The sequence below is a fragment of the Ursus americanus genome, chromosome 19, assembly GCF_024610735.1.
Source record: "Ursus americanus isolate L20-20 chromosome 19, mUrsAme1.1.p, whole genome shotgun sequence".
Classification (NCBI taxonomy): domain Eukaryota; kingdom Metazoa; phylum Chordata; class Mammalia; order Carnivora; family Ursidae; genus Ursus; species Ursus americanus.
Window position 1 is genome coordinate 42,038,498 of NC_142145.1, and position 14,816 is coordinate 42,053,313.

A 14,816-nucleotide genomic window follows, 5' to 3' on the forward strand; every position below is an offset into this window, starting at 1 on the left:
TACATCAACAGTATCACTCTACATCAACTTTTTAAAGAGATCTTGTTATACTGTTTTCCACCGAACTTCGAATTGGTTCAATGCTGTATGCACACTGGATAAATCATTGCTGGTCCATGTAATATTTAGTGCGTAACTGACTAAGTTAATTAGATACATCTGGTATCTAATTTTTAAAATTCTTGGCATTTTCTCAGTTTTCCCTTACGTTCAAAGGTTTTCGTGAGGAATTAAATGAAAAACCGTGCCCAAATAATGTGTACAAAACTTTAGGATAATTTTTAACAGTCATAGTGCTTTTAAGATTTATATATTTATTTTAGGGGTGAGGGCCTGGGGAGGGGCAGAGGGAGAGGGAGAGAGAGAGAGTCTCAAGCAGTCTGTGCACTGAGCATGGAGCCCCATGTGGGGCTCGATCCCCTGACCCTGAGATCACGACCCGAGCCAAAACCGAGGGTCAGATGCTCAACCGACCGCACCAGCCAGGTGCCCCAACAGTCATGTTTTTAAGAGGCTACAAATAACATGTTTGCTGAGGTGTTTTGTAGCCTCTCTGGATAACCTGGGTTAGTAAAAAGAGATGATCTCCTTAATTAGAACTTGCCCCTTAACTCTAAGACTAACTTACTTATAACAGGTTTGAAGACCAGCAATGGTATTAATTCCACTGACAAGCCTTTGAAGTTATAAATGGAGAAAAACAGACTTCCGGCCTAATTTTTGTTGAAAGGCATAAAATGTTGACAGCGTTGAAATACCATGTAGTGTCACAGTCTGAGAGGGGATGGGCATGTCAGTGAATTCCCAGTGCTCATCTCACTGTGACAGACCTCCACCCACGGTCCTCAGACACACCTCTGTGTTTTTGTTCATGTGATTCCTTTCACCAGGAATGCCTTGCACCTTTTTCTTGCTCTTGAACCTTCGATTTCTTCATGTTTCAGTTTAAGCCCCACTTACATCCTTTCCCAAAAACCCTGTCCCTAATGAATCTTTTACACTCTTTCTCTGTGCTGTTCTCACCATTTTCTGAAGAGATTCTCAAGGTCATTGTTGACCATCAGTAATCATTGTGTGAGTGAATTATCAAAGTGCTAACTCAGAGACATTTGTGCTTTGTAGATTTCTGGCTGAGCCAGCTTTTATAATAATGAGACCTCAGCTTATGTTTGTCAAAAGGAAACATTATACCTACAGTAATAAATATTATTGACAAGGAGTTTAGGAGTTGGTTTTTATGACGCTTTATTTGCCTCAGTAGCGTCCACTTGGATTGGATCGAAGAAAACATTACTATTGCAATTAATTATATACCGAAGATAGTGCTAGAAGCACTTTAATAAAGTCGTACGAACAAATCAAGATTACTTTATTCACAACCGAACTGCGCTGAGAGCCTTACTTAGGAGTTAGATGTGTGCCTATAACATTGTACCTATTAACTTCTGGGTGTCACCGATTCTTTTTCCAGGAATATTCCGTGTTGGAGATAGATAGTTGAAATTTAGCGTTTGCAATAGTACTTTTTCGTTCAGTGATACTTGGAACAAGTATGTCTTTTCACCTCTTCCACTATCGTATGAAGGGCAGTTCTTAAATGCCCACAAGCTCAGCATACGTGCATATTTTGTTTGAGAAGAGGGGGTATTTTTTAACATTCTCTCTTGAGTGCCTGGTTGCTCACATACGGTGTAGGCATATAGCTCATCCCCCAACACGAGTATTTCTCTTTCATTCACACTCTCATGAGATACAGAGATAGGGCTTCATTATGTTTGCACAAGCAGTCTTCTCATCGCATTGAGTCTGGCTATTTCAGGACAAGAAAGAGGCAGTGAGATAGATGGTTTTACGAAAGCAGACCAGCCATATTTAAAAACCAGAGTGACTGCATTTCGTTTAGAGGATGAAAGCCTGAAGTCGTACCCTAATCATGGTTAAGTTTATTTTGCAGGGAACCGAAGCCATTGTGCCCCACCCCTGAGGAAATGAATGTGGAAACGGATTAGAAACGATAGAATCATGTGTGAGAAATAGCTTCTTGACAGTGAAATTATTAAACACAACAATGAGTTACTAGGGAAAGTTATGGAAAACCTTCCTTTTCTGAAAGTCATTTAACGGAAAAAAAATGTATCTATCTCGGATGGTTTATGGTAATTCTGCCTGAGGCCAGGGATAAATTACTCTGACTTCTTCAGGCCTCGTGCAGGCCTGAGATTCTTTTATTTCTATTAGAATTCACAGTTTTCTTTCTGTCAAAAGTAATTTTGGTTGTCGTTCTCCCAGGATATATGACACCTACAAGTGACTGAACTCCTAATCATTGAAATGTTTACTGAGATTCCGTTTCTTATTTTACTTTAATCAGTAGGTTTAGAAAAGTACCAATTCTTCGGGTTGTGTTACTTGGCAGTGCCTCTTCCTGGCATTTCTTTTCTCCACCCCTTTCCCTTAACGTCCATCTCCTGCCCTTTTCGGTAGGACTACTGATGACTTGCCCTCTGCTTCAGCAGGTGTAAATCCTGGGACTGCCTGTTATGGGCTATCTGACCTTCGGGGTTTTAACCTGAAACCTTGGTTCCCACATCTGTGAATGGGGATAAAAATATTACCTCCCTCATGGGATGGTTGTAAGGGTGATGGAACACAAGGCATAAAGCATTCAGCACTGTGTCCGATAAATATTGGCCATTGTTTTCCCCCGTCGCCATCATAAATCCAGCCGCAGAGTCTACTGGGTGGGCCCTATCACTTTGGCCCCTCAGCATCGTTTTCTCATGGCAAAGAAAGAATGATACTTCCTGTTTTCCAAGCCCACTGATCCTTTCCATTGGGCTCTTGGCTCCATGTACGCCTGTGTTCCACTGTGTTGGTCTTCCCTTCTCTACAGGTTCCCTTCTACAACCCCACAAGTATCTTTATAATCTGTAAACATGCTGAGTCTCCCCTGTGGTAAAATGACTCTCCACAACCTGTAGGATGATGTCAGAGTTCTTTAACATGGCACTCCAAACCCCTCTTGTGACGTTGGTCCCAAAGCCTTCTTTGGTCTAACCTTCTGGGATTCCTTGCTTCTCGTTGAGGATCAATGATGTCCAACATCATATAACCACATGCAACTCCTTGTACAAACCTTCTGTTCCTGTGGTTTCGTCTGCGTGAAGATTTCCTTTCCCATCTCTTTAGAGCAGGGTGACCCTCACTCTCCAAGAGCCAGTCCCCAACCCCTCCCTGGGCACCCCCAGTACTCTCTGCATTCCCAGAGATGGGCAAAGACTATGTCCCATAGACATTGTATCTGCCTTCTTGTTCTCAATATTTGGTGAGGCTGATGTTGCTCCTTTTTACCCTGAATAGGAACCCTGAAGAAATGTCCACATTATGCGATTTTCTCCTTCCCAACACCATACTCCTTGAAAGGACAGCCCACACTCATGCTCAGCTTCCCGTCCCTCCTCATCTTGCTGTTTGGCTCTGTGCCTGCCTACCCCACTCAGGATGCACCCTCATCATGCACGTATTCTCACTTTCTAGGGGGGCACTAATACAGCGGAGCAATTAACACTACAGACTCTGGACTCAGAGAGACCTGGGTTCAAATCTTGTCTCTACCACTTTTGGCTGGGTGTCAGTGGGCAAGCTTCCTTGCCTCCCTAAGCCTTGGTCTCCTTATCTGGAAAATGAGGATTTAAAAAAAAAATCCACCTGCCCTATGAGATTATTGTGAGGACTGAATAAGATGATGTACAGTGCTTAGCAGTATGAGTGGCACATAGTTAGTACTCAGTCTCAAAAAATGTTATTTTTTTTTCTTATCAAGGCCCTTAGAACAATGTCAGCATTCAGTAAGCATTCAAAAAATTTTTAGACTCCAGACATACAAGGTAGATGGTACCATCAGCCCCATTTCACGGATGAGGGAACTGGGGCTTCGCATTTAAGAATTTGAACAGGGTCCCAAACCTGTGCTTATCTTCTGAGTTCTCATGACCTTATTACGTAATTGTCCGTCGCCTAACCCAGTGCATCCAAAAGCAACCTATCATCTCCCTCCATCTGGAATTCCTGATCCATTTCCCATTTCACGTGACCAGTGCCATCTCCGTAGTCTCCCAAAATCATGGTCTACATGCCTTTTCCTTGCACTGCCATGCATCCACTGATAAATTCAGTTACCAGGTTCCTCTCAGTTTACCTCCACAATGTCTCTTGCATTCATTCTTCCAGACTTTGAGGACTGATAGGGATGCCCCTCCTGAAAGTCCCTGCATCACTCCTGCCAACTCTTACTACAGGGGCCTCGTACAGTTGTTCCTGTGAACCATTAATGTCTGCCTCCATCACTTAAGGATATCAAGGCCATCTGTGGAGTCATTCATTATTTTATCCAAGTAAATACTACAACGACATCTGGTAGACGAACATTAAATGTGTGCCAAACTGAATGAATGAATGACCGAATGCTCTCACTTCTTCATTCGTGCATATCTTTAGTTCAGTGTTTCAGAAGCGTGGTGCACAGGTGTGAGGATTTTACTTGATAGGTGTAGGGAAGCCTCTAGAGAAAACTTGAGACCACAAGTCTTCACATGCTACTTCATCAAGTAGAGACTGCCGGAGCATGAGGATTATATTGTGTTTATTTTTACAGTTATATTTATGACAGGTGATGCTGTCTTCCCCTTACAGTACTTCTACAACAAATTAAATTTTTTAAAAGGGAGTGAATGTCAAGATAAATGTTAAGTGACTCATGGTATAGAAACACGAGGCTATGACGGCGTTGGGAAGATGATGCATGAATCACTGTAGTTTGGGAAACTGAGCTCGTTTATCCTCCCAGTATATGATTCAATGAATAAATAAGAGTTACAATGTAAATAAGATGGTTTTTCCCAAACCTGGAATGATTTTTGTAATGTAAAGCAAGGCCCAAGACTTCTCATCCATTCACCCATCCAATCCCCAAGTCAAAAGCATTTATCACTTGCTTACTCTGTGTCAGGCATCAGGTGTATATCAATGACACAAACACTGACAAAGCAGGGGCCCGAGGAGGGGCGTGTGTTTGTGTGTACGTAACGGGAGGACAGACGTATGGACTGATAGCAGCCATATAAACTAGAAACAGGGATAGAGATGTATCCATGACAGTCCAACAGCTCTGCCTCCAGGACCTTCTGAAGTCATCTCCGAGGTGGCTTCCCAGCTTTGTGTTTGCCAGGCTCAGGGTGATGGGAAGGGTTCTGAAGCCCAGAGTTTCTCAACCTCGGCACTATTGACATATTGGATTGGATAAATCTTTTTTGTGGGGCCTGTCCTATGTATAAAAATAAATATAATTTAGCATCTCTGGCCTCTGTGGCCATCCATTAGGTGTCAGTAGCAACCCCCAATGGTGACAACCAAAAATGTCCCAGGAATGGCCAAATGTCCTCTTGGGGGGGAGGGGCGAAATTCCCTCCATTGTGAACCACCATTCTCGCCTGAGGGAAACACCACAGTGGTGCTGGAGGGTCATGGTAGGCATTTGAAAGTAGATAGAAGAAGCTCAAGGTGTAGGGTAAGTGGGTGAAAGGTGATACAGAGCTTTGATAAGTAGGATAGGAAAATCACAGGGAGGGAAGGGTTGACAGCAAACAGACGAGTGGAGATTTTTCTCACCTAGAACAGGAAGTAAGGAAACGTTTTTAAGCCAAGTCCCTTGATCAGATGTGGGATTGAGGATGGGGAGTCAAATTCTTATGGAATCTAAATGTCAGTCATTTGGGACCAGATGCCCAAGGACTAAATTAGGCAAGAAGCCCTAAATAGTTTGGTTGTCTGAAACAGGCTGTCATGTCTTCCTTACTAAATGTAAGAACATTTTACCAACCAAGCATTTGAAAATGGAGATTATATTATTTACTAAGTCGGAGTTGTTGTTTTTTTTTTTATTTGAAGAGACATTGTATTTTAGAAATAACAATGTTCTTTTGTAACTTAAAATTCGAAGACTAACTTGAAGCGGTAGGAAATTTCACATATTAGCTACTGATCCCCATATTTCAGCTTAGTGGAAAATTGTATATATTATGCTTATATAATTTTCAAGTAGACATTATAATTTAAAGAGCGGATATTAACAAAGAGCTATATTTCCATACAATATCTGTGGGTTTTTTATCTTCTTTAACAACAACAACAACAACAACAAAAAACTTCCTTTTTTTGAAAATGTTCGTCTGCTTCTGCAAATAACAGCTAAGAGAAATGGCATTTCAAAGTCATAACAAATTTTTATTTTCATGATTTTCAGCTGAGAAGCTGAACTGAGTGCCCTACAAAATTCTCTCACGAACCATGAGATCATTAAGCTGAAATGACACTTGATTGGGAAAGGAAATCATTGAGAAATATTTTAGCCTAAGTAAGCATTATGGTGAGGTGTTATGGGTTAAGAAAAAATTTAAACGGCTCAACTAGCACTATTCCTTTGTTTCTTTTTTTTTTAATTCAAATAAGTGGTATTTTCTTTTTTTAGGAAGACGAATAAATAACTGCTAGAATTTGGCATTTGGGTGGACAGAGACTTAAAATCAGATGTGTGGGGTTTGGCTTTTTCTCTCCCACCCATTTCTTCTTCCTTGTCCTTCCCACTAACAACTAAATCAAAAGCTACAATTTGTGTCTGTTCTAGCCAAGCTCCAGAAATCCCTTAAGAATGGCCATTCATAATGTTAGCTATATTTAGAATCAGGGAAAACTGTACTTCTCCGTGACAGTTTATTTTTGTATGAAGAAGTGTGTTTTGTTGTTCAGGATGTTTTAACATTTATGAAAAAGATCTATATTTTTTATCTGTGCCAATTTCCACAGAGATTCCAAATGACTTTAGAAAATCATTCTGGTTAGGTTGTCCTAATATAAAGTGTATTTGCCAGCTAGTGCTATAGACTTCTCAGACAGTCTCCAGATATTCTCTTGGATATAGTGCAACGTAATTTGGTTCACCCTTTTAAAAATTCAATTTGGATGGCACGCCTGGGTGGCTCTGTCTATTGGATGTCCAACTCTTGGTTTTAGCTCAGGTCATGATCCCAGGGTCATGAGATCGAGCCCTGCATCAGGGGCTGAGCTCAGCTCAGAGTCTGCTTGAGATTCTCTCCCTCTTCCTCTCCCCTCTCCCTGCCTCTCCCTGCTCTTTCTCTCTCTCTCTCTTTCAAATAAATAAATAAATTTATTTAAAAATTTCAGTTTGAAATTTAAAAGCATTGATACCTATTTGGTAATAACCATCTCCATGCAGATGTATCTATGTCCCTCATAGGTATGTGGACAAAATGAGCATTAGGCCAATCTGTTGAGTATGCAATTATTAAGTACTACTGTGTTCCTTAGTTACCACTAAGGTCCTAAACATAAACCCTTTAATTAGGTTTTAACTTCACTTAAGAATATATCTCTCCTATATAGTTGTGAATCATATGTACTAATGGAAAGTAGGAGAAAATACTCTATTAACCTTGTTATAATAGAGAGAACATATATGAGAATATCTTAAAAGAAAGTGTACTCTGTAAAAAGAAATATATGAAAGCAAATATATATACTCTGTCAAGATTTTTCATTGTCTTTAGTATTCCAAACTGGGTAGAAAGTAAACACAAACCCAGCGACTTGAATGCTGGATCACAATGTTGTGAAGTTCCGAAGAAAGGGGAAGGTTGAGACCAGATGGAAGTCTCGGCTTCTCTGTGAATTTCACACATCTGCAATGCGATCTTTTCCGCAAGTAGAGGTGAAAAGATACAGTCGCATCTCTCTAGACGAGAACCAGACCTGTGCTTCTCACGTTAAAATCAGCTCCACTTGGGAGAATTTCAAGCAATGTTAATCAGAATGAATGATGTTGTGCTTTCTGTGTGTAATAAAGAGCTATTTACAAAACAACTGCTATGTCTTCTTGAGGAATTAGTTTCATCTAAGGTGTTATCTTTTTGTCTTTCTAGAAAGTGCAACAGTATACATTAATAATTCAAGCTACAGACATGGAAGGCAATCCCACATACGGCCTTTCAAACACAGCTACGGCTGTCATCACGGTGACAGATGTCAATGACAATCCTCCAGAGTTTACTGCCATGACAGTAAGTACAGACTGTCACTCACAGAACTTAAGTCTGTGGTCCATTACTGAGAAGTTTTGTCATGAATAATAAATGAATTAAATAGAGGTGGAACTTGCTTAACCTCATTGTGGACTGGCTACTACTCTCGCAGATGTTTTCTGTCATCAGGACTTTTAAATGAGGCACCTAAGTAATTTGTTTTCTCCTAGTCTCCCAAGTCCACTGATAAAGTTGTTAAAATATGCCACCTGGAAGAAATGGCCGAAAATACTTTGTGCTGTTATAACAGAATATTTATAAATATTTTCAGGTGCATGAAATTGAACGGATATCACATGACTGATTTATGCGACTCTGTCAAGCACATAAATATTATCTCTTGAGGAAAATTATTTCCCTCAGACAAGTCCTTTTCTCCAGCCCTGCATTCATCACCCAGATACTCACAAATGGACACTAATTTTAATATTAATGAAACTATAACATTTGGAAGAAATTTTGACTGCTGAGAAAAGTGATAGTATTTTAAAGTTAAATATAAATGCTGTGATTACCTGCATTACCGATACCCTCATTTAGTGTGGGTAATAAAGATTTAATGGGCAGTAAAATCAGGGCCGTGTGGTCATCAAGACGCCCTGTCCTTCACTGGTCTGCGTCACTCCTCTGACCGAGGTTTGTTTTTCTTGTAGTTCTATGGTGAAGTCCCTGAGAACCGCGTAGATGTCATAGTGGCCAATCTAACTGTGACCGACAAGGACCAGCCCCACACGCCGGCCTGGAACGCCGTGTACAGGATCAGCGGTGGGGACCCCACGGGGCGCTTCGCCATTCAGACGGACCCCAACAGCAATGACGGCCTAGTCACCGTCGTCAAAGTAAGTGCCACGGGGGCCGCTGATCTCTCTGACGGGCACCCTGCATCGACCAGTCCATGCTCCTTAGCCTGTCGTTTCCTTTTGAATATTAGGGTTTTTTTTTTTTTTCTTTCAGACATCTTTAAATCTGGAATTAATATATTTTGGGGAGTCACATTTGTTTTGTGGTTTTTTGTTTAGTTTATGTTGAGGCTGCGTTGAGGCCAACATAGATGTTCTCACATTGTCTCTGGAATACGATTGTGCCTCAATCATTTTGGACAGTTTTAACATTCTGAAGACAGGGCGGTCCTCCACCGTGTGGACTGTCCGTGCAGTTAGGTGTGTTCGTGATATGGCACGGCCTAAGTATTGATCACCAGTTGATAGCTATTAGGAAGGAGGCCCCACACCTATTATTGTCAAGGTGCCCTTTGAGTATTGACTCAGAGAACAAACCAGAAAATCTCACAAAAGTAAAATGGGATGAGTAGGGACAAAGAGGGCCTACATCTTGAAAATGTTGTGAATATATACTCCTGTTTTTACGTGCTGTATTCGAGACTTCAAGAAATGAGTTCTTCTGATCTTTAATTGTCAAAAACAAAACAAAACAAACCCTGAGCGCTGGAAGCAAGGGGATGTTAACTTCACGTGTCATAAATACATGGCTGTAACGTAGACGTTCCTTAAAGTGAGCACGTCTTCCTTGGAGCCCCCAGTGAAGAGATGTGTTTCCTTGCCTCCCATCCCAACACTGTTGATTTGTAAGTGAACCCAAATGTGGGTCTGGCCTAGAAAGGTGCTCTGAGGTGTCCGTTGCCTAGACTTTTATATGTGTGTGAGCAAAATGGGAATTTCCCCCAGGAGGCGGGCGTTGGACATTTCTCTGCACGAAGAGCCTAGTGATCGGGAAGCACGCCCCAGACCCCAACCATCTGTGTTCGAATCCCAGCCCTGCTTCTGGGAGTGGTGTGAGCACAGCGAGCTGTGGACCCTCATGCGGAAGGTAGCGCCGAAGTCATAACATCATTCTGAGCGATGAATATACTTAATACGCATTTAAGGACAGACTTGTTCTTACCATGTAGCATAAATAAATGTTATGTCCTGGACTTTTCACGTAGCTAATGAAATGACTCAAAGAATTCTATTTCACTTTCTGGCTTCTCTACTGTCTTGTTTAAAATGGTTGAGAAAGGGAAGTTGAATTGGTGATTTTAGAGTGAAAGAAAAAACTCTGTGTTTGAAGGTTTTGAGGAGGTGGTCTAGGGTAGGAAACTGGTGCAGTGTGTGCTGATAATGGGGCTTTCTCATTAGTTTCCCTCTTAATCCTTCCTAGACCACCTATGAGGGTATGAGAGCTCGCCAAGCTCTTTGTTTCAAATTCTTACGGCACAGTCACATTTATCTGCACCCCCACTAGAAGGTGATCAGGGGAAATCAAGAGTGAAATGGAAATCCAGTCTGATCACTTGACTCCTGGTAACTCTTCTGTTGACAGTAGGATTCAATGGAAATTTGGAAGTTAATATTTACATTATGGTTTATTTGTGCATTGCCTTTATCGAAAGTGTTGTTCTTAGATTAGGGATTCTTCTAGACCAGTAGAATACCTAAAATTAATTTGCTAAGTAAGGGGAAAAAAAACAAGAGAGTCCTTCCACCTACAAATACTATTATTTTTACAAGCATGTGTGTACATGTCTGTACTTTAAAATGTGCTTCAAATTATGAATGATACTTTTAAATAGAATTAAATTTCTGCTTTATGAAAAAAATCAGATTTTATAGTTTGGGGGCATCGTTTTATTTATTTATTTATTTATTTATTTATTTATTTATTTATTTATTTTTGCACTTTATCACAGATGTAAAAGGTCTCCTGGATGTGGAGTGGTCTTGATACCAATGTTTGAGGGTATAATCTAGACATTCAGGTTCTCACGTGACCTTAGACTATTTAGTATTTTTGGTTACCGATGCTGTTCTTAAGAATTATCAGGTTTTTAGATGTAGCTGAATGAAAGCAATCAGTCCAGTAGTAATAGGCATTTTTTTGTGAACATATATCTTTGAAGTACCCGAGATTTACAAATATCTCATACAAACAGGCTCAATTGTGATAACTATTTCAATCATTGACCCTGCTAATGCATGTTTTCCAGACATTTGAGAGGAACCTATGGTGTAGTGAATGAAACATTAATGCTTTGGAAATGGAGTTGAAAAGAAGAATAAACCATAGAATGCAAATATTCTTATTTCCTACAAAAATATGGTTTCCTTTTTTTTTTTTCTTTTTTCCCAGCCAATTGACTTTGAAACAAATCGGATGTTTGTTCTCACTGTCGCTGCTGAAAATCAAGTGCCATTAGCTAAGGGTATCCAGCACCCACCTCAGTCAACCGCAACTGTGTCTGTCACAGTCATTGACGTGAATGAAAACCCTTATTTTGCCCCAAATCCCAAGATCATTCGCCAAGAAGAAGGCCTTCATGCTGGTACCATGTTAACGACGTTCACCGCTCAGGACCCAGATCGATATATGCAGCAAAATATTAGGTATCAAATGCCACTTGTGGCGTTTTTAAAAATTTACTTTATATTCTGGGCTGTATTCAACATTTATCTACCATTTGAACGAGACATTTGAACTGGAACCCAAACTACTCATTACAGAATTATTTTTAATTCCTTGATGAAGCTTCCTGTTAGGAAATGCATCACTGAGTCTATCAGATAGGAAATAAAAGAATAGATCTACTCATGTATTATTTGAAGAAAAAAAGTCCCCGCTTCTTTTTTTTTCTGCCCCTTTTATCTCTTTATATCTCATAATTACTTAGCCAGTGCTGTCACACCACACGTTGCAAAAAGTTTCACTGCGAGTCAATGGGGGACTCTCAGAAGCTGTAACATTTCTCTCTTCTCCACGCATCAGGAAAAAAAGAAAACTCATGCCAAAAACAAGATATAAGAGCTAATTATTTTTGTCTCTTACCTGTATAGTAGTTATAGGACTTATAAAACATATCTGTAAGAGATTTCCGACCTCAGCAGAATCTAATTTATCCTTCCTGATGAGGGAGTGGATTGTTGGCAGAGCCTACCCCACATGACTATTATCCATCACTGGTGATGATAATTTTTTTAATTAGCTTATATTTTATTTAACTTCTTTCTGAACTGCTGCTAACAGATAATTGCATATCTTCTGCATTTCTCTATACATTGATATCAAGATAGATAAATAGCTTACTAATAGGCGTATTGAACTCCTACAACTTTTTACCTTTCAAAACATAGGAATTTTTTTTCCGATTTGTATATTGGTTACCTGAGCTTGAAAAGCTTATCCTCCACCCAGAATAAAAAGGAGTTTAAGCTGATAAACCTACTGATACTTATAAATCTACTTTATATAGACTCAGACAGTAGCACTTTCTTTGAGGAGTGTAGTTCTGGGTAGTGTAGTTATTTTTTAAGTTGATCAAAAAATTTAAACTTACTAATGCTTTCATTTTGTAGATACACAAAATTATCTGATCCTGCCAATTGGCTAAAAATAGATCCTGTGAATGGGCAGATAACAACAATTGCTGTTTTGGACAGAGAATCACCAAATGTGAAAAACAATATATATAATGCTACTTTCCTTGCTTCTGACAATGGTACGTAATTAAATATGGTCATTGTAGTACCGCGCATGTCGTTAAAGAGACTAGAGCCTCATCACGAAAGCATCATCGGGAAACGAGGTTTTCTCCCAAATTCAATTGTCTAGAAAACTGACCTTTATGAAGCTGAGGCCCCTATGTCTATTTTCCATTTCCGCTGGATGTTCTCACATGTTCTCACATGTTCTCTGTCTTCTATAATGAGTGTTCCCAATGTCCACATGCCCTCGGGGGTAGCCTCGCATTGTAACAACCAAACTCTGTAGTCCTTCTGCCCTGCGACACGTTGACTGCTCATTACTGCAAGCTGAGTCTAACCTCATGGCTCAGTGGCCCAGACACTGGTTTTTGAGGTGATCTTTTTATATGGTCAGTCGATTATCCTAACATCAGTTGGTTCTGTCTCTAGCATTTTTTTCTCTTTGTAATTCTCTCCCTCTCATCCACCATGAATAGGAAACTCTTAATTTCATGCATAAAGTGAGGTGAGTACACAAGCTTTTATGTGTTAGTTTTGGAACATATAGTCTAGCCCCTTTTTTTCCTTTCTGGGTCTCTACTGGATTCTAAATGATTGAGATTAATAGGTAGCCTTCTTTTTTCTTTCTTTCTTTTTTCTTTTTTTTTTTTTTAGTTATATGAGACAAAAAGGGCTTACATAAACCTGGTGATGGATTTGTATTGCTTTGTTAGTAGGACGTGTGTTTAAGAGTACGAGCTCTGAAGGTCTGCCTGACCACTGGGGTCCAGACTCCAGCTCTACTACTTTCTAACTTTGGGGTTGGCAACGAGATTTTAAATATGTCCATTTCCTATTTCTCTTAACTAAGGGTAATGGCAGTGGTACCAAAGTCAGTGTAGCAGGGAAGATAAAGTGGTTCGAACACAGAGTTTTTAAAGCAGTGCCTGACATAAAAACTCAAATAAATATTTCTGTTATATGTTAATAGTTTTAAAACTGCATCACAACCATGTTTGAAAATCCTTTAGTTCTAGACCATCAACGTTAGCATCTAATAAAATTAGCAGCCTTCAATTTGGCTGTCAAGACGAGCAGTTTGAAAAACGTGGCCTGTGGACACTTTTGATAAGAACAGTTTCAATGGACTTTTTGAATCCTGCATAATAAGATTCAGTGAGATTATTCGCTATCCTAAGTCTACATGGTGACAGGGTCACAGCAATATTTCTTTTCCTTTCTAATGTCAGACCTACTGTTCAGATATTTAGAGTTGCAACGTAGTAGGGGTAGCTTCTGCCATTGCACGTCAGAGCACAGCGTCAGTGTGCATTTTACGTTCTCTCTGCGTGTAAATGGTCGCTTTCCTCCATGATGAAACTTAAAGCAATATATCTTGCACCATTACATCGAGATTTAAAGAGCTATAAAATTATATGTATGAATGTTGGTTGTGAGTTACAACCAGATTTGTCATTCACCAAGGTGGATTTTTTCTAATCGAAAGGGTGTTTGATAGGAGAGAGAAGTGCGTGGTGACATCTGTGTCAGCCGTGATGCTTGGCAAATGCACCTGACTTTAAATCGAGGCTGGGATGTGGAGCCCGGTTCTGCTCCTTAATGACAGGGCGAACTCTGATACTCTCTGTGCCTTCGTTTCATTATTGATAAGCTGGTTTTGCGGCTTCCCTGTTCTATAAAGTAGTTATGAGAGTCAAATAATATTACATGTGATGATGAGTGTGAAAGTTCTTCGAACTGTGGAGTATCCCAGAGCTCTCGGTGCTATATTCATTATTAGACTATTGTTCACAGCCACCTCGCCCCCCGACTCTTATTCTCCCTGCTCCCAGAACCATGCGTGTTCCTCAGACAAGTCCAGAGAGATTTCTCCTTGTCTCCTCTCAGCAGTGTATGTATGTCCATTCCTAATTGCACGTTCTTGGGCAGGTCACTTAAACCTCTGGGTCTCAGATGTATTATTTTAACATTTTTAATATTTCTATTCTATTCTATTTATATAATGTATGTAATATAATTAAACTAAATAAAATAATTATGTCATTGTTTATATGTAATAATATAATATTAAAAATGCATATAATATAGCAGAGGCCAAACTACCAGACTAAATTATCACAAAAAGTAGTAGAGACAGTTTTCAGGGTGGAATGAGAATGGGTTTGGGGTCAGGCAGACCCATCTT

General features: G+C 39.9%; 1 protein-coding gene across 1 annotated transcript in view; it reads left to right on the top strand.

The window, feature by feature from the left end:
- The window catches only part of CDH2 (cadherin 2), a 208,935-nt gene that overhangs the window by 159,532 nt on the left and 34,587 nt on the right, over positions 1-14,816 (top strand). The window contains exons 8-11 of the mRNA XM_045781875.2: positions 7,995-8,132; positions 8,807-8,992; positions 11,283-11,536; positions 12,503-12,645. Coding sequence (XP_045637831.1) covers positions 7,995-8,132; positions 8,807-8,992; positions 11,283-11,536; positions 12,503-12,645 — 721 coding nt within the window. The remainder of the gene's footprint in view (positions 1-7,994; positions 8,133-8,806; positions 8,993-11,282; positions 11,537-12,502; positions 12,646-14,816) is intronic.